We start from the raw sequence: 21,886 nt of genomic DNA on the forward strand, positions 1-21,886 counted from the left end.
ATTATTTCCTGCATCATACCCAGTAATTATCTGAGGAGGGCGGAGGTCATGACCCCCATTTAACAAATGAGGATTGGATTTGAACTGCTTGAAATTACACTTTTGATAAGTGATCGAGCCGGGACTCAAACCTAGGGCTTCTAACTTCAAGAAACCAATGAGCCTTGCTGACTTTGAATTAGAAAGTGCTTGTTGTTAACAATAGCATGAGTATGTTTTAGTCCCTTTCCATGCCTAACTCACTTTTTTTCTTTCCTATGTGTTAGGCCTATATGTTCAGTTCAGCCCATTGACTTGAACTTTGTGGATGAACCATCAGAAGATGGTGCGACAAATAAGATTGAGATTAGCATGGACTGTATCCGCATGCAGGACTCGGACCTCAGTGACCCCATGTGGGTGAGTGGCATGGGCTTTCTCTTCAGTCTTTGGGCCTATGCTATTTGTAGCTCTGTTAAACCTGTCTTTTCAATAGTGTGTGAAAAGGCAAGTGGCTCTGAATGGCCAAGGCCTTTGGGAAGAGAGTCAACATTGTTAGCTGAGAGAAGATTTGGTGTGGATTATGGATTCTGGGTCTGCCTCAAATATCTATAATACATGTGTTTCCATTCGTGTGGGGAGGGAGATTATTTACATCTTTTATCTTGATCATTCCCCATGTCAACCCCAATTTAGAAAAGATGGTACCAGCTCAAGGCTTTCTAGCTGGTAGGGACAGCAAAATAATATATATAAATATATATTATATAATATATATAAATATATATTATATATAAATAATATATATATAAATATATAAATATATATTATAATATATAAATATATATATATTTGACAGAGTCTCACTCTGTCACCCAGGCTAGAGTGCGGAGTGCAGTGGCATGATCTCGGCTCATTGCAACCTCTGCTTCTCTGATTCAAGTGAGTTTCCTGCCTCAGTCTCCCAAGTAGCTGGGATTACAGACATGCAACACCACACCTGGCTACTTTTTGTATTTTTAGTAGAGACAGGGTTTTGCCATATTGGTCAAGCTGTTCTTGAACTCCTGTCTTCCTGTGATCTGCCCACCTCAGCCTCCCAAAGTCCTGGGATTACAGGCATGAGCCACTGTGGCCGGCAAAGAATCAGATTTTAGATCTGAATCCGATCCAGAGCACTTTCTACCATAACAAACCACTTCTCTATCCTTCTTTAATGCAGGAGGAATTTATGCACAAGAATTCTATGTGCATATGTAGGTTTAAGTACCTGGTGATAGAATAAGAGGAAAGAAAAAACTAATACATGAAACAGGCTTTTCTTGGCTATACCACTGAGTCACTCATGATCTTAGGCCCCAGTTCCTCATTTATAAAGTGGTGAGATCATAGATGTTACATACTTCCCAGGTAAGCTAAGGAGTTTAATGGATTAATCATATTAGAACACCTTTCTGAGATGTTTAGATTTCCTGTGTTTGTGCATTTTCATAATGTTGGTGGATCTTTCTTTCTTTCTTTTTTTATCACTTATTTACTGCACAAGTCCTGCTATCTTTTCTACCAAAAATTTCTAGAAAAATAGTGGGGCTAAGCTAGACAGTGGGATATCATAGAGTATCTGTTGACAAGATTAAGGGGAATGATTTTAAAATGGCTTACCTTGTTTGATATGTTTTACTGGAATTTTTGCTGTGTACATTTGGATATATAATATACTGCTTAATATTGGGAGGAAGTCAAGTGGAGAAAGGCAAGAGGAAACAAAAAATGAAAGTTATAACTCAGCAAATACACAGATCCTTGTCGCTAATTTGATTAGGGAAAAATACATTTTTTCATTGGCCCCTTTCATTCCAAGACAGATATAGTTCTCAATCCTTGAGCTAGTGAAATGAAACTATCAAATAATTCCAGGGGCAGGTCATTCAAGGCCTTGGAATATGTCAGAATTCAACGTAAATATGTGTAAACTCTGATTTGACAGTGAAAAATTAGGACATTCCCAATTTTCATAAAATATCATCTCTTAAGTTGAGGGATAGAATCCACCTAGGAAAACCTGTTATTCTCTCCAGGGATTTTCTATTCTGAGTCTTGGACTCATAAAAGTTGGCAAAAAGTTAAAGAAGTTAAAAAATGAAGAATTTTCTCTTACACACTGAAGCATGTAGTTTTTTGCTTGTTTTTTGAATTTTGTTTTTTGATGAACAGAGTCTCCCTCTGTCTCCCAGGCTGTACTGCAGTGGTATAATCTAGGCTCACTGCAACCTCCACCTCCTGGATTCAAGCGATTCTCCTGCCTCAGCCTCCTGAGTAGCTGGGATTACAGGCGTGTGCCACCATGCCCAGCTAATTTTTGTATTTTTAGTAGAGACGGGGTTTCACCATGTTGGCCAGGCTGGTCTCGAACTCCTGACCTCAGGTGATCCACCCGACTCGGCCTCCTAAAGTGCTGGGATTACAGGTGTGAGCCACCACACCCATTTCTAGCAGGTAGTTTCTTAATGTGCCATGTTGTTTCTTACTTCCTTGTATTCTTGGAAATGTTCTCCTGGAGCATACCATTCCATGTTTTCTCCTCTCTGGATAATTCTTCTTTGCCCCGTAATGCCTAATAATTACTTCTTACACAGTGTTGTAGTTGTTTATTTGTCCTAAAGGAGGACAGGGCTGTGCTTGTCATGCCCAGTGCTTGAAGGTACACAGTGGGTCCCCATAGGAGGAGATTCAGAAAGAGCTAAAAGACAAAATGAAAACAAATGAGGTTTTGCCAGTGAGGTAAACGAAATAGGGCACTTGGAGGCATCTGTATTGAAAGGAACGTAAAGGTAGAGTGAGAAAGAATTTAACTGAGTAAACTTGCCTATCTGTGGCTGCTCTGTCGGTGCAAAAAAAAAAAAAAAAACCTATGACTATTCCAACATTTTTATATCCTCATATATGTCCATGTGTCAAGGCCACAAAAATGGAGTTGGATAACAAGAATGGAAAAATGGTAAACTTACCCAGGATGTTAATGGTTAGTGTTCTGGTTTAGAAAGTAGGCAGTAGGATCCTTTTAGAATTTTAGTCTTTCTGAACTGCTACAACAACTGGTGTGAGGATCTTTTTTTCCCATTACTTGGTAGCATATTTTCTTTACTCTTTTCCATGTATAGGTTAAAGCTAAATAATTCCTAAAGTCTGCAAATAAACTACTTTCCTCTTAAATACAATATTCATTAAGTGAGGATCTTAGCCAAGCATTCTCTCACTATACAAGAAACAGGAACTTAGGGACATGAAAAAATATGTCAGATTCTTAGAGATAGAAATCTTGAAATTGAGAAATTTAACCCAGTTTTACTGATTTTTTTGATACAATCTAAACATTGATAACCAGTCATGAAATGGAATCACCATGTTTTGTTCTGATTGTTAGCAAAGGATATTTGAATGGCAGAGAATGTGTGCCTTTTTAATTTGAATTATTTTAATATCACTGAAAAATGAACTCCATTAGGTTAGTAAATAAAGGTGAGTGGAGTCTCTCCAAACAATTTGACATTTCAGTCTGTTTTCAAGGAACTTCTGGGTTCTTGATTCTGTTGTCCAGTATGTCAGTTTCAGCCAGGTGCATTGGCTCAAGCCTGTAATCTCATCATTTTGGGAGGCCGAGGCAAGTGGATCACCTGAGGTCAGGAGTTCTAGACCAGCCTGGCCAACATGGTGAAACCCTGTCTCTACTAAAAATACAAAAATTAGCCGAACATGTTGGTGGGTGCCTGTAGTCCCAGATACTCAGGAGGCTGAGACAGGAGAATCACTTGAGCCTGGGAGGTAGAGGTTGCAGTGAGCCAAAATTGTGCCATTGTACTCCAGCCTGGGCAACAAGAGCAAAATTCCATCTCAAAAAAAAAGAAAAAGAAAAAGAATAAGAATATGTTACTTTATATCCCATGTTTGTATTATTCATAGACTGTGTAAGCATGCCCGTCATGTCTTCACGAGGTAGATAATAATATTAACACTTAAAAGTTCTCCCAGAATGATTGATGCTAACTACATAACTCTTACTTTGGCAATTTTCTTTTTATTCTTTGTAAACTTTGAAGGAAACCCTTTTAACCTGTATCGGCTTTTTCCCTAGGGAGTTGGTGGTAATTATTTAAAACTATTCCATTTTATAAATAATTGTTGAATCATTCCAGATATATGTGAGGAGGCTTCAGCTCTAAGTATCAAAAACCAATACCTATGTAGCCTATTTGTGTCTGGAAAGGCTTAGGCAACAGCCCTTAGCATAATGCCCTACATCTTATATAATCCAAGATTCATAGATATGTCAAGCACATACAGTAGGTCTAGTCGTAATAATTTTGCACCTGTGATCTTTGTGACACAGATCATGATCTCTGTCCTTGAGAAGATGATAACACAGCAGAAAAGGCAAATGTGTATAAAATTATCTATGAAAAGTAGTTAGATATATGTGTTTATGTGTTTTTATAAGGCACAGAAAAAGGAATGATTCCGTGTGCTTGAGATTGGCAACATATTGCAGAGAAAGCAATTTTCTATTTAGGCCTGAAAATATGAATCAAATTGATCAAAACAGGGAAAGGAAAAATAATCAGGTTTGGGTATAAAAATAATTGACTATAAAAACACAATGTGAAGCTCATAAGTATTAAAAGATAAGACTAAAAAATTGGCTAAAGTTCATATTAAAAAGACATAAACTTTAAAAATTGTAATTAATGACAAAAGCTTAATAACCCCAATAAACTAAGTATTCAAAATTTAATAAGAGAGATAAATTTCTCCAGTTGGAAAAAGATATAGGCAATTCACAAATGATTAAGGTACAAATGCTTAACAGATTCGAAGTGTTCAAACTCTCCACTAATAAAAAATTGGGGAATTGAAATAATGAGGTTAATTATTATATCTTTCTGATCAGCAAAAATTTTAATGATAATAACCAATGCTGGTGAGATTGTTGAGAAACAGGCAACCTTTTCATTTCTTATGAGAGTATAAATTGAAATAATATATTGGAAGGCAATTTGTCCATTCTAATTTATTGAATTTTAAAGACACTTTCCCTTTGGCCTATAAGTTCCAGTTTTAGATATTTATTCCACAAAACTATTCAAATATAAATAAGGACCTACACACACACACACACACACACACACACACACACACACACGGAGGGAGAGAGAGAAAGAGAGAGAGAGAAACGAAGGCTTCATTGCAGCATTGTTTAAAATAACTAAAATGGGAAGTCCAGGTAAAATTTTATAGCCTTCAAAGTTTTAGAAAGGAGTCTTCAAAGTGGTTGACTGGATTCATCATATGCACCTACTCCATGGAGAGGAGCCAGAATGGTAAGTAGATTGTCACATTTTGAATAGATCATCTAAGGGAGAAAACTGGAATTCAACAGAAAAGTGACAGGAAGCACCAAAAAAAAGGAAGGAAAGGGAAGTGAGGGCTCGCTGGGAGCCTGGAGAGGCTCCCTAATGTTGGGCAAGGGCAAGTGGGAGACCTCTCACAATCCGCATTCCCACCACAGGCTCCTATAGTGCTAGCCAAAGAAGAGCCCTTTGACCATCATGGACCCTGAGACTAATATAAGGAGCTGAAGACCACTCAACAGTGTTTCTTCTGAGAGAGAGAACTCATGTTGAATCCCACAAACCTCTGAGTCCTAGGCAGCTGCAGCATGACACCATTTCAAAGACCCAGCCCCCACCAGACTGCATCCTACCCTGATGCCCAACAGCCCATGCATCTCCACATCCTTGAAGCACCATTGACATTCCCTGGCTGGATTGGCTGCCACCAAGACTGAGGCAAGAGCCACAGGCAGTGACCCCTTCATCCCACAATAGAGTAGCAGCTACATATTTTCATGTACCTCAGGATAAATTTCTCTGCCCACAGCTGCCGCCACTGTGGTGGGGCTGAGATGCAAGCAAAGTACACACTCTCAAAGCAGCTCTTTCCTTTCCAGTAGGAGGGCCATGGTGTACACCTGCTGTGGCCCTTACCTTAACATTGTACTGGCCTCCCAGGGGATCACCCTGCTTCTGCTTACCACAACCAGTGCCCGCACACACCACCAGGGGGCCTAAGGACAGGTTTGCCCAGCTCAGTCCTACCCCTCAGTGCCCAGGAACACCATCCAGGGGCCTGAAGATTGTCCATTTCAGTATACCATCATTGGCACCTGAGCATTCCTTCTGGTCATGCCCACCCAACCACTGCTGCTACCACCATAACTGCCACCAACTTACACACATCACCTGCAGGCCTGGGGGCTGGCCCACTCAGGTTGGCATAGCCACTGTCAATATCAGCATGGAAGATTTGGGTCCCAGAGAGTTGCCTTGCCACTGCTAATGCCATTACTCATGACATGCCAGCCCCTCGGGGGCTTAAGAACCTCCCTACCCATCTACCTTACCACTGCCATTTGAACCACCTGAGCAAGCCACCTGGGGGCCCCAAAATTGGCTTGCCTGGATTCACTAACAATGGTACCAGTGTACACTGCCCTAGGGTCCAAGGACAGGCACACTCAGCCTGCTACTGCTACTGCAGGTGTCCAAAGGTTGACCTACCTGGTGTCCAAATCCCAGCAAAAGTTTACTACAGCCTCCACTAACAACCACACCCTAAGCCACGAAGGAAATAATAGACAGTGCTGATGCTGTTTACAACTGAAGATATTATACAGAGGCTACAGGACAGTACATACTGAGAATAGAAGCCAAAATTTCCTACCCATCTAATTTCATAGATAACATCTTCAGGAAAATGCTCTCCTCTATGAAAGCAAATTCAAAAAAATTGTAAGAAATGATTATTCTACCAGATGTGCATATACCAATATAAAGACACAGGAAGCATGAAAACACAGGAAAATATGATACCACCAAAGGAACACTATAATTCTCCAGCAATAAATCCCAGTAAAAGTTATTAAAGTCATAAAACAAATTCAAAATATTGTTACTAAGCTCAGTGAGATGTAGGAGAATACCAAAAAGCAATAGAAGTCAGAAAGATAATTCAGGATATAAATGAGACATTTACCAAAGAGATAGATATCTTTAATAGAACCAAACAGGCTGAGCGCTGCGGTTCATGCCTATAATCCCAGCATTTCAGGAGGCCGAGGTGGACAGATCACGAGATCAAGAGATTGAGACTATCCTGGTCAACATGGTGAAACCCTGTCTCTCCTAAAAATACAAAAATTAGCTGGGTGTGGGGGCATATGCCTATAATCCCAACCACTCAGGAGGATGTGATAGGAGAATCACTTCAACCCGGGAAGCAGAGGTTGCAGTGAGCCAGGATCGCACCATTGCACTCCAGCCTGGGTGACAAGAGCGAAACTGTCTCAAAAAAAAAAAAAAAGAAATTCAGAAACTGAAGAATTTACTAAGTGAAACACAAAATACATTTGAAAACTTCAGCAATAGGCTAGATCAAGCAGAAGAAAGGATCTCAGAAACTGAATACAGGTTTTTAAAAAATAACTCAGATACAAATGAAAACAGAAGAATAAAAGAAAAAAAAAGATCAAAGCAAACATAACATATAAGATACCATAAAGGGACAAAACATTAGAATTTTTGGTGTTTCTGAATCCAATAAAAGGATTAGAAAACCTATTTAACAAAATAATTCATGAAAACTTCCCAAGTCTAGCAAGATGTTAATATATCCAGATATGAGGTTCAGAGCTCTCTAAATAGACACAGTTCAGAAAGGTTTTCTCTACAGCACATTATAGTCAAGCTTTCAAAAGGCAAAGAGAGAATTCTAAAAGCAGCAAAAAAAAAAAAGTAAATAAAAGTTTAGTCACTTATAAAGAGACCCCATCAGACAAAGGGTGGGTTGCTCAGCAGAAACCCACAGGCCAGGAGCAAATAGAATGATGTATTCTAAGTGCTGAAAGAAAAAAAATGTCAGCCAAGGACATTATACTCAACAAAGTTATCCTTCATTAATGAAGAAGATATACTCTTTCCTTATAAGCCAAAGATGAGAGAACTTATTGCTACTAGACTGGCCTACAAGAAATGCTTAAGAGAATTCTATTCCCTGAAAGCAAGGGAAGGATATTTACCATCAAGAAAACATAAAAATATAAACAACACTGATACAACAAACACAAAAACAAGGAAAAGTCTCAAATGGTAACACTACAGAAAACAACCAAATCACAATTATGAAAAAAAAAAAAATAATCAAAGCATATGTAACATATAACATAAAGTGACCAACTGTTAGGCTGGGCGCGGTGGCTCAAACCTGTAATCCCAGCACTTTGGGAGGCCGAGACGGGCGGATCACGAGGTCAGGAGATCGAGACCATCCTGGCTAACACGGTGAAACCCCGTCTCCACTAAAAAGTACAAAAAACTAGCTGGGCGAGGTGGCGGGCGCCTGTAGTCCCAGCTACTCGGGAGGCTGAGGCAGGAGAATGGCGTAAACTCGGGAGGCAGAGCTTGCAGTGAGCTGAGATCCAGCCACTGCACTCCAGCCTGGGCGACAGAGCCAGACTCCGTCTCAAAAAAAAAAAAAAAAAAATAGTGACAACTGTTAGAGAAAGAAGGGAACAAAGACTATACAAAGGCAGTAATTAATGGCAGGTATAAGTCCTCATATATTAATAACAACCTTCAATCTAAATGGAATATACTTTCCACTCAAAACATACAGACTGAATAGATTTTTTAAAAGACCCAAATATAATATGTATTATATATTATATAAATATATATGATATATTAATATAATATATATATACACATACACACACACAACAAACTCATCTCACCTGGAAAGACATACATAGATTGAAAGGTGGAAGAATAAGTGGAAGAAAAGGAATGAAAAAAGGCATTTCATGCATATGGAAACCAAACACTAGCAGGACTAGCTACACTTCCATCAGATAAAACAGATTTTAAGGAAAAAAAAAAAAGGTCATTATGTAATAATAAAGTAATCAGTTTAGCAAGGGGATATAACAATTCTAAATATTTATGTACTCAACACCAGAGCACCCACATATATAAAGCATTTATTATTAGATCTAAAGGTAGAGAAAGACTTCAGTACAAAAATAGTTGGGAACTTCAACACTACGCTCGCAGCATTAGACAAATCATCTAGAAAGTTAACAAAGAAATATGGGATTTAAATTGCACAGTAGACCAAATTGCCCTAATGGACATTTACAGAACATGTTTCCCAACAGCTATGGAGTTCACATTCTTCTTATTAGCACAAGGAACATTCTCAAAGACAGGTCATATATTAGGACACAAAACAGATCTCAAAAATTTTTTAAAAATTGAAATTACATCAAGTTTCTTCATAGACAACAATGGAATAAAGCTAGAAAAACAATAGCAAGAGGAACTTTGTAAATTGTACAGATACAGGCAAATTAAATAACATGTTTCTAACCTTGGGGCAAGAAAGAGGAAATTTAAAAAATTCCTGAAACAAATGAAAATATAAACACAACGTATCAAAAACCTATGAGATACAACAAAAGCAGTGCTAACAGGGAAGTTTATAGTAATAAATGCCTACATCAATAAGGTAAAAAGATTTCACATAAGCAATCCAACAATGTACCTTAAGGAAATGGAAAAGCAAGTACAAACCAGATAGAAGATTAGTAGAAGGAAAGAAATAGTAAAGATCAGAGCAAAACTAAACAAAATATAGACTAAAAAAAATTGCAAAGGACCAATAAAACCAAAAGTTGGCTTTTTGAAAAGATAAACAAAATTGATAAATCACTTGTTAGACTAACCCAGATAAAAATAGAGAAGACTCAAGCAAAATCAGAAATGAAAAATATATCACAGACAGGCAAAAGATCATCAGAGATTATAATGAACAACTATATACTAAGAAGCTGGAAAACCAACGAGAAATTGACAAGTTCCTGGACACATTGCAACCTACTAAGGTTGAATACGGAATAAATAGAAGACCTGAACAGACCAATAACAAGTCATGAGATTGAATCAGTAACCCACCTGTAAAAAGTCCAGTACTAGATGGCTTCACTACCAAATTCTACCAAACTTTCAAAGAACTAACACCAATTATTCTCAAACTATTTCAAAGAATTGAAGAGGTGGGCATTGTCTTTAACACATTCTGTGAGGCTAGCATTAACCTGATACTGAGACCAGACAAGGACATAAAAAGAAGAAAAAAAAAAACTATAAACCGTATTCCTGATGAACATAGATGCAAAAATGTTCAGCAAAATACTAGCAAACTGAACCAATAGCACATTGAAAAAATGATACATCAGGATCAATAGGATGTATCCCAGAAATGTAAGGATGATTCAACATATGCAAATCTATAAATGTAATACATCAATAGGATGAAAGATGAAAACCATATGATGATCCCTATAGATAAAAAAAAGCATTTGATAAAATTTAATATCTCCTTATGATAAAGAAAACTCTCAATAAACTAGGCATAGGAGAAACATGCCTCTACATAATGATGGCTATATATGACTAATCCACAGCTAACATCACACTGAATGGGGACATGCTAAAAGCCTTTCCTCTAAGAACTGGAACAAGAAAAGGCCGCTTCTAGCACTTCTATTTAACATCGCACTGAAAGTCCTAGTCAGAGAAGTAAAGCAAGAGAAGGAAATAAAAGGCATGCAGACTGGAAAAGAGGTAGTCAAATTGTTTGTCTTTGCTGATGATATATCTAAGAAAACCTACACTCATCCTAAAAACTCTTAGATTTGATAAATGAATTCAATATAGTTGCAGGATACAAAATCAAAATACAAAAATCGGTAGCATTTCTATACATCAATAACAAACTAGCTGAGAAAGAAATAAAGAAGGCAATTTCACTTACAAAAACAACAAAAGTAAAATACCTAGGAGTAAATTTAACCAAGAAGGCAAAAATATCTCTACAAAGAAAACTACAAAAGAAGAAGAAGAGGAAGAGGAGGAGGAGGAGGAAGAGGGAGGAGGAGGAGGAAGAAATGGAATGAGGTTCCATGCTCATGGATGGGAAAAATGAAAATGGTTAAAATGACCATGCTGCCCAAAGCAATCTATAGATTCAAAGCAGTTCCTATCCAAATGCCAATATTATTTTTCACAGAAAAGAAAAATCTTAGAAATTATATGGAACAAAAAAGAGCTCAAATATCCAAAGCATTCTAGAGCAAAAAGAACAAAACTGGAGGCATCACACTAACTGGCTTTAAAATATATTACAAGCCTAAAGTAACCAACAGAGCATGACACTGGTATAAAAACAGATACATAGACCAATAGGACATAATAGGAAATCCAAAAATAAATTCAATATTTCCAGCTAACTGATTTTCAACAAGCGCACAAATAACATACATAGGGGAAAGGACACACTCTTCAATAAGTGGTACTGGGAAAACTGGATATTCATATGCAGAAGAATGAAACTGGATCCCCAACTCTCACCACATACAAAAATCAGCACAGATAAAAGACTTAAATGTAAGATCTAAAACTATAAACCACTAGAAGAAAACACAGAACACTTCAGAATGTTGGTCTAGGTGGAGATTTTTACGGGTAAGCCCTCAAAAGAAAAGACAAAAAAAAAAAAAAAAAAAGACAAATGGGACTATTAAACTAAAAATGAGGCTATTAAACTAAACAGCTTCTGCACAGCAAAGAAAGCAATTAACAGAATGAAGAAACACGTGCTGAATGGAAGAAAATATTTGAAATTATTCATCCGCCTTGAGACTAATATCCAGAGTATATGAGGAACTCAAGTCAACAGTAAAAAATAATCCTGTAAAAATGAGATTACTGACATCAAAAGATATGAAAAGACATTTTTTTAAAAAATGTAAAAATGGCCAATAACTATATGAAATTGTCAGTATCACTAATCATCAGGTAAATACAAATCAAAATCAAAATGAGATATCATCTTATCCCAGTTAACTTATTTTTCAAATGACAAAAAATAACAGATGTTATTGGGGATGCAGAGAAAAGGGAACTCTTACTCACTATTGGTAGGAATTTCAATTAATATAACCACTACAGAAAATTGTATGGAGATTTCTCAAAAATTTGAAAACTATCATAAAATCCAGAAATCACACTACTAAATATTTATCCAAAGGAAGAGAAATCAGTATATCAAGAAGGATACATGCGCTTGCATGTTTATAGCAATATGATTCACCTATGTGTCCATCAATTAATAAATACAATTTGGTGTATATATACACAATGGAATACTATTCAGCTATAAAAAAGGAATGAAGGCCAGCCAGGCAGTGGCTCACACCTGCAATTCCAGCACTTTGGGAGCCCAAGGCAGGCGGATCACGAGATCAGGAGATCGAGACCATCCTGGCTAACAAGGTGAAACCTGGTCCTTACTAAAAATACAAAAAAAATAGCTAGGTGTGGCGGCAGGCTCCTATAGTCCCAGCTACTCAGGAGACTCAGGCAGGAGAATCACTTGAACCTGGGAGACAGAGCTTGCAGTGAGCCGAGATCCCACCACTGCACTCCAGCCTGGGTGACAGAGCGAGACTCTGTCTCAGGAAAAAAAGGAATGAAATATTTTCATTTGCAGCTACATGGATGGAACTGGGAGTCATTATGCTAAGTGAAATAAGGCACAGAAAGACGAATACTGTAAGTTCTCACTCATAAGTAGGAGCTTAAAAATTTATCTCATGGAAGTAGAGAGTAGAATGGTAAATAGCAGAGGCTGGGTAGGATGTGTTGTTGGAAAGGGGTGACGAAAAGAGATTGGTCAACGTGTACAAACATACATTATAGAAAAGCAGAATAGGGTGGCTATAATTACCAACAATATATTATATATTTCAAAGTAGATAAAGGAGAGGACTTGAAATGTTCTCAACACACAAAAACGATAAATGCTCAAGGTATTGAATACTCCAGACATACTAACTTGATCACTGCACATTCTATGCGTGTAACAAAATAGCGTATATATCCCATAAACATGTAAAATATTATGTATCAATTAAAAAATATTGAGGATCCCAAAAGGTAATAAAACTTTGGACTCTGACAGGAAGGAAACTATAAAGCAAATAATAGTTAACCCCACCATTGGGAGACGATAGTAGTAGTTATGATGTGTAGTCGTTTTTATCTTGATCATATTGTTTATGATCATTGATGGAACTTCTGTATTTGTTTGACATAAAGTGCCTTTTGTTTTTATTATTTTTATTTTTTTATTATACTTTCAGTTCTAGGGTACATATGCACCACGTGCAGGTTTGTTACATAGGTATACATGTGCCATGTTGGTTTGCTGCACCCATCAACTTGTCATTTATATTAAGTATTTCCCCTAATGTTATCCCTCACCTAGGCTCCCACCTGCTGACTGACCCTGGTGTGTGATGTTGCCTGCCCTGTGTCTGAGTGTTCTGATTGTTCAATTCCCACCTATGAGTGAGAACATGCAGTGTTTGGTTTTCTGTCCTTGTGATAGTTCGCTGAGAATGATCATTTCCAACTTCATCCATGTCCCTGCAAAGGACATGAATTCATCCTTTTTTATGGCTGCATAGTATTCCATGGTGTATATGTGCCACATTTTCTTAGTTCAGTCCATCATTGATGGGCATTTGGGTTGGTTCCAAGTCTTTGCAATTGTCAATAGTGCTGCAATAAACATACATGTGCATGTGTCTTTATAGTAGCATGATTTATAATCCTTTGGGTATATACCCAGTAATGGGAGCGCTGAGTCAAATGGTATTTCTAGTTCTAGATCCTTGAGGAATCGCCACACTGTCTTCCACAATGGTTGAACTAATTTACACTCCCACCAACAGTGTGAAAGCATTCCTATTTCTCCACATCCTCTCCAGCATCTGTTGTTTCCTGACTTTTTAATGATCACCATTCTAACCGGCGTGAGATGGTATGTCATTGTGGTTTTGATTTGCATTTCTCTGATGACCAGTGATGATGAGCATTTTTTCATGTGTCTGTTGGCTGCATAAATGTCTTCTTTTGAGAAGCGTCTGTTCACATTCTTTGCCCACTTTTTGATGGGGTTGTTTTCTCTTGTAAATTTAAGTTCTTTGTGGATTTTGGATATTAGCCCTTTGCCAGATGGGTAGATGCAAAAATTTTCTCCCATTCTGTAGGTTGCCTGTTCACTCTGATGATGGTTTCTTTTGCTGTGCAGAAGCTCTTTAGTTTAACTAGATCCCATTTGTCAATTTTGACTTTTGTTGCCATTGCTTTTGGTGTTTTAGTCATGAAGTCTTTGCACATGCCTATGTCCTGCCTTTTATATTCTGGGGAAAATTGTGCAGAATTGATGTATCTTATTATATATTGGATATAATTCAACAATGAAACAATTTGGGCCTGAGATTTTTTTTTTCTGGGACACTCTAATTGTGAATGTGATTCTCTAATTGTTACAGGAATCTTGAGATTATCTATTTTGTCTTGGGTGAGTTTGGTAAATTGTGGTTTTTGAGGATTTGGTTAATTTAATCAAAATTGTTGAGTTACATCAAATTATTGGGAATATGTTTTATTTTATTTATTTTTTGAGACAGTATGTCCCTCTACACCCAGGCTGGAGTGCAGTGGCATGATCTCGGCTGACTGCAGCCTCAACCTCCTAGGCTCACCTGATCCTCCCATCTCAGCCTCCCAAGTGGCTGGGTTTACAGGCATGTGCCACCATACCCAGCTGACTTTTTGTAGTTTTTTGTAGAGATAGAGTTTCACCATGTTCACTGTTCAGACTGGTCTCGAACTTCTGGGCTCAAGCAATCCTCCCACCTCAGCCTCCCAAATTTCTAGGATTACAAGTGTGAGCCACTGTGCCAGCTACTATCCTTTTTAATGTCAGAGGAATCTGTAATGATATCTTCCACTTTCATTTATCATATTGGTAACTTGCGTTTTCTCTCTTTTCTGTCAGTCTTACCAGAGATTTATCAATTTTATTTATCATTCAAAGAAGTTGGTCAGCTTATTGGTTTCACTGTTTTTCTCTCTATTTTCAACTTGATTATTTCCAGTCTTATTTTCTTTCTTTTTCTTTGGGTTTATGTTTTTTCGTCTTTTCTGTGTTTTTTAAATTAGAGATTTATATTATTGAGTTGAGACTTCTAATGTTAGCATCCATTGCTATAAGTTTTCTATTAGACACTGCTTTAGCTGCATACAATACATTTCGATATATTTATTTTTTATTTTGTTCAGTTCAAAATATTGTCTAGTTTTTCTTGAGACTTCCTCTTTGACCCATAAGTATTTCAAAGCATTTTGTTTAATTGCTAAGTTGGACATTTGCTGTTATCTTTCTGTACTAACTTAGTTTAATTTGATTATCATCAGAAAACATACTTGGCATTATTTCAAAATTTTTTAATTTATTAAGGTTTGTTTCTAGAGTCATGATATTGTTTATCTTGGTGACTGTTTTATGGCACTTGAAAAGACTGTTTAATGAGCTTCTGTTGGGTGGAATGTTCTATAAATGTCAATTAGCTATAGTTGATTGTGGTATTGTGCAGTTCTTTTACATCCATTCTGATTTTCTGCTTACTAGTTCTATTAATTACTGAGAAAAGAGGGTTGAATTTTTCAACTGTAATTATGAATGTGTCCTTTTCTCCTCTCAAATGTGTCAGGTTTTTACTACATGTATACTGAAGCTGTGTTGTTGGGTGTGTCATATTTAACATTGTTATATTCTGTTAATGAATTGACTCTTCTATTAATATGTAATATTTCTCTTTATTTCTGATATCTGATAATTGCTTTATTCCAAAGTCTACTTTAGTCTGTATTAATATTAATATAGCAAATCTAGCTTTCTTTTGATTTATGTTTGCATGGTAAATTTTTTCTCCATCCTTTTACTTTTAACCTACTTTTATTATTATGTTTGAAATGAGTTTCTCTAGACAATATAGGGTTGGATCATTCTTATGCATTATGATAGCTCTTGTCTTTTAATTGGTGCATTTACATCATTTACATATGATGTAATTATCAATATGGCAATTTTAGAACTACCATTTATTAGTTTTCTATTGGTTCCCTCCTGTGTTCCTCCCTTTGTTTTTATACTGACTTCTTTTCAAATTATTTAACCTATTTTTAGTATTCAATTTTAATTTATCTGTTTTAGTTTTGGCTATATCATGTTTTTAGTGATGGCTCTAGAAATCTCAATATTCATTATTTTTCATAATCTGCTGAGAACCACTATTTTATGAATTCAAATGGAAGGTAGAAACATTACCATAATATTGGCTTTATAACCCTCACACCTTTATGTGATAGTCATATATATTTTATTTGTGTACACTGAAAATATCATCAGATGCTTATAATTTTTACTTTTGACAGAGTAAAGAACTCAAGAGAATAATAGTCTATTTTATTGAATATAATATTTATTATTGCTGTTGCTCTTTATGCCAAAGCTAACATTCTGCCTGGACATTAGCAGGAAGAATAGAGAACTGCATGCACCTCTATTTTTGTTTATCAGATGAGTTTTTTATAACAAGGGCCGTAAACCAAGTCAGAGCTCTAGTTTGCTAAATTTTGGATTGATCAAAGTTTTATAAATATTTCCTTAATACCTCTCTTCCTTCTTTCCTCCATCCTTGCATCTGCATGCATGTGCAGGTACACATACACAATCACCCATATATAACTCAATTTGAACCAATTATATTTTCTGCATAGAATGGGATTATAAAACTTTCTGATATGCCAATTATTTAAAATCTTCATTTGATAAAATTTAATATTTAAATATATATTAAACACATATTGTATGAACATTTCAGTGGCCTATTGAAAAATACGTTGACCAAACTCCAGTCAGCCTACAAGGAGCTGGTTAACAATATTATCAGGCGAGTCACTTAAGCACTCTAAATCTTCCTTGTTGTGTGCCTTCTCCTGGATCAAGAAGGTTGAAAGGGTCTGATTTCTGATATGTCATATAAACAGCAACCATTTTCTATGTGTTTTGGTCTCTTAGACTTCTGGAATTCACAATGTCACTTAACTTTAAGTCTGACACCAATATCGAGCTCACTACAAAGAAAGCATCTCTATTTTCCTTCTCTTCTCTTCCTGTATTGGTCTCTATCAGGCTCCTAGAGCCACTCTCACACCGCCATTATCATCCTCATTGTGTTCTTCCTGTACATTCTCTTACTCCTTTTCAAGTTCCCTACTTTTCCCCCATGTTGGGTATCCACTTTCTCGGTTACCCAGAAAACCACTAAAATTCAGTGTGGGCAGATTTGATTAAAGGCTGCTGCTTTTTTTTTTCTTTTTTAGGGCTTTATGATTTACTATTTACTCTGGAATTATAGCATGGGATTTTTACTCAGACACACTAGAGCTGAAATTCTGTTTGCACTAATTTAGGTGTGACCTTTATAATCTTTATAGGCTTCTTCTTCCTCGTTTGTATAGATAAACATAGTATTTCTCATTGATCTCAGAGAATTGTGATGATACCTTTTACTGGTTAGTTTTATTCAGAGTTACTGATGCATAAATATACAGCCAAATATAAATTATCTTTATTCTTACCGGTTGTCTGTCCGTACCATTTTTCCTTAGAACTCTGTGAAGAAGGTAAATATGTATTTCTTTTTATAATAAAATATCAATGTATACATTTCTCATATTATGAAAGCAATATAATTAAAATAAGTTTAGAAGTATCAAAAGGATATAAATCCCAAACCAGTGATAATAACTGGACATTTTGGGGGTTTTTAATTTTTTTCTAGAAAAGATTTAATAAAACATGTGTGATCATGTCATACTAAATGTTGTAATATACTTTTTTTGCATGCTATAACAAACTTTTTTTCTTATTTACTAATCTTCAAAACTTAAATTGCCCCATTATTTATTATATTTTATTGTGTATATATACCATGGTTTATTTAGCTATTCTCATGTTTTTAAGAAAAAAATTTAAATACAGATTATTTTATTGGGCTACATGCTTAGAAGTGTAATTATTGGGTAAAATTGTATAAACATTAGTCTAACCAAACTTCTTTTCATGCATTCTGTTTTTTTAATGTTTGTTATCAGTTTACATTCCCACCAACTGTGCAAAAGTGTGGTTTGAAATCAGTTTGATTATAGGCTTGAGATCAATTTGATGATCCAGTCTCCTCTTTGAAACATGCAAGTACTTTTAGGTGACTGAAGGCCTGTCTAGTTGTTTGCCATCAAGTTGCAATAGTGTCTCTAGATACACCTTTGATTGTGGTCTATGGAAGGGATAGTAGTTTTGGCTGGAGGTGAGTAAGACATCTTGAAGAATGGAGTATCCAGGAGTGGGGTGAGCAGACCTAGCTGGGATGGAAATAATATGAGGGAAGAGGTGGTAAAAGAGGGATAGACAAAGTCTATTTCAAGACTTTCACCTAAGGTTAGTGTTGAACAAGGGAATGGACGTAACATTTTCCCCTTTTCCTTCTTAACCCTTGCTTTTAGTATCCCAAATGCTGTTATCCCTTTGGCTTATACTATTAAAATAATCATTTAAGCATAATTTGTGTCAAATAGGCTTTGAGTATGAATCTATAAATATTAAATAAGAAAATATATTTCACATAGCAAAAATGCTCTAATTTTTGGAAAGTGGATTTGTAGCTACCTATGTGGCTTATAGGGTAGCTCAATATTCACTCCATTTAGACTGAATTCAGGTGTCCCCATAAGAGCAGACTGTTTTTCTGTTCTGTTCTTTGTACAGTATAGCCAATGGGAAGCCACCACTTTGTTCAAGAGTGCCAAGTCGGGGACTTTACCTTAAACACAAGTATGCATTTCAAACCTTGAACAAACAGCCTTCTTAATAAAATAAGGGACAGAGTTTTCTTTCTTCTGTTCTCTAGAAATTCACAAATATCACTTGACAGGTGACAGTTCTTCCCTTACAAAAGGGGCTGTTTGCCTTTTGCTTTGGTGTTTGGGTAAACTGCAGCATGCACTGGCAGAGAATTTATTGCCTAGGGGAAGGTGTTTGCAGTTGCTGTGTTTAATCTGAAAAGAAACCCTTTTCCTTCTGTCTCCTCCCTCTCTTTTTAAGGAGGGAGAGTTGGAAATGATAGCCCCAGGGAAATAGTTCCCTTAACACCTGTCTTTGGTGTAACCTCAGCAATGTTACTTAAGACACTGTGCTCAGTCTCTATGCATTCAGAATGACAAAGTTGAAGAGGGTAGATAAACAGAAAAGGGATTTCAGCCAGAAACACAGGAGCTGATTCTGACCTTGCATCCTCTTAAAAACTGATCAGGTGGAAATCCTATCGTGCTGGCTTAAGAAGAATCTGATTTGTTTGAAGTAATATTCATGCTATTAGTCACCTGTCCCTTTCCTTTGGCAACATATACATATATATAGTTTCAATCTGCAAAACACGAAACATTCTACAATGTTATATTTAGGAACTTTAGACATGCTAATTCTAGTCCAACCTTTAGTAGATGAGAAAACTATTAAGATCCAAGTTCATTAGTGGTGACTTCTCCAAAATTTCTGCTAAGAGTTTTCAAGAAAACCAGGGCTACGCCCAACTTTCTGGATTTCTAGACCCGTTTTTCCATCTATTATCAGAGGTGGTGTAAAGAGGTCAGGCTCTAGAGATAGATGGCTGCCTGTGTTTGAATGTAGCTCAGTTATTGGTATTTGGGTAACCTTGGGTGAATTACAGAATGTTTCTAAGCCTCAGTTTTTTCATCTGCAAAATGAGGATAATGATTGATATTGGTGACTTCCTATGGAAGAGCTGTTCTGATAACTGAGATAAGGCATGTTAGCATAACACATTGCATGTGGCCAGTACTCAGTGGAAATGGTTGTTGCTGTTACTCTTTAGAATGTGTTAAATTTGGAAACAGTGAATTATTAATCCTAAATAGAGCAATTACTGATGCAGGACAATAAAGAAGTCTACATAGATTTGCATTTTTGTTTTTCCAAAAACTAAGGTATTATTTGAAGATATACTAGTGTTACTGTAAGTAGCTAGTCATACATGAGCAGGACAGGAGAGGGCTCCACCTCCTACCCCCAACCCTCACAAGCAATTTCAGATGACCATAAGGTGATGGTCAGGCAGTTGTCACACTGTTTCTCTAAAATAATATTAATAATTGGTCATGGTAGCAGCCAGCACCAGGGAAAAGCAGTCTTCCAATAGATAGAAAAAAACCCGAAACTGGTGATCAGTAGCTTCCCAAGAAGACCTCAGGAGTTGGGGGAATGGGCTCAGCCATGTGTACTAAGGAGCAAAATGGCAGAGTTTAACTAGTATATAATCTTCTAGGAACATTCAGACTAGTAAAGTAGTAACACTTGAAGCAATGGTTCTCAATCTTTTTGGCACCAGGAACCAGTTTCGAAGAAGACAACTTCTCCACAGACGGTGGGTGGAGATATGGTCTGGGAATGAAACTGTTCTACCTCAGATCATCAGGCGTTAGTTAGATTCTCATAAGGAGCACACAACTTAGATCCCTCACACCAGCGGTTCACAACAGACTTCATGCTCCTGTGAGAATCTAATGCCCCTCTGATCTGACAGGAGGCGGAGTTCCAGTGGTAATGCTCATTGGCCTGCCTACCTGTCACCTCCTGCTGTGTGGTCCAATTCCTAACAAGTCACACATGGAATGGGGGCTGGGGGCCCCTGGTCTCAAGTGATCATGCATACAACTCGAGTAAACACACTGCACACGCAGCCCCTCCTTAGTGCTGGCAGGCCACTGCACATGTTGACAGCCCACCCTAAGGGAAGAATCAGGGGAAAAGGGACACAAGACTCCACAAGTACACCAACATATAAAACCCTAAGTCAGAGGTCAAACCAGGCACTTGATCTTTCAAGTCACCTGCTTGGCTTCTTCCAAGTGTCCTTCCTTTCATTCTTGCTCTAAAACTTTTTAATAAACTTTCACTCCTGCTCTAAAACTTGTCTTGGTCTCTCCCTCTGCCTTATGCCCCTCAGTTGCAGTCTTTCTTCTGAGGAGGCAAAAGTTGAGGTCTCTGCAGACCCGTACAGTTTCGTTGCCACTGACATACTTTGGTGCTGCATGACTTGGATACATTCCGCTGCTGACACTGGCAGGCTGTGAAATCTGACTTGACCATCATTTCCCATTTGAAACTAGACAAGGTTGAGTTTTCTTCAAACTAAAATCAGGATTTTGAACTAGACAGACTTCTTATGAAAGCCAATAATCTTTTGTCTGTTCAGGTCTCAGAGAACTCACAGGAAAACTTTTATTTTACTTGCTAATTTTATTTAAGTTATTTGGGTGTCATTCAGTAGTGATAACATAACAACATATTCCCTTTGACAGTCTAATGATTAAGAGCATGGGCTTTGGAGTTGAGCACACCAATATACTTGAGTTTAAATCTTAGCATGATAATGAAGCCAGAGCTGAATGATCTCCTATATAGTTTAATTCTGTGGCTCTCACCGTGTGTTCTCAGGGCCAGCAGCGTCAGCATCATCTAAGAACTTGTTAAGAAATGCAAATTATTGGATATCACTCCAGATCTACTGAATCAGAAACTGGAGGGAAAGTGAGAGCGGTGATCTTTCTGTAAGCCCTCCAGGTGATTCAGATCTTTGGGAACCAGTGGGACAAATGATTTAGTATATATTTTTATGGGAGGGGACAGAACTCAGGTTTTGGGAAGTGACTAACCTGTCAAGGAAGAGGACAACTCTGTAAAATATTTGAAGAGGTTTATTGTGAGCCAAATATGAGTGACCATGGCCTTCATAGTTCAA

The 21,886-nt window shown here is 37.0% G+C and overlaps 1 protein-coding gene across 1 annotated transcript in view; it reads left to right on the plus strand.

Annotated features, from left to right (window-relative positions):
* The window catches only part of TP63 (tumor protein p63), a 264,983-nt gene that overhangs the window by 103,586 nt on the left and 139,511 nt on the right, over nt 1-21,886 (plus strand). Inside the window, 1 exon segment of the mRNA XM_033213045.1 lies at nt 267-399. Coding sequence (XP_033068936.1) covers nt 267-399 — 133 coding nt within the window.

This window comes from Trachypithecus francoisi, unplaced genomic scaffold (assembly GCF_009764315.1).
Source record: "Trachypithecus francoisi isolate TF-2019V2 unplaced genomic scaffold, Tfra_2.0 Lachesis_group0, whole genome shotgun sequence".
NCBI lineage: Eukaryota > Metazoa > Chordata > Mammalia > Primates > Cercopithecidae > Trachypithecus > Trachypithecus francoisi.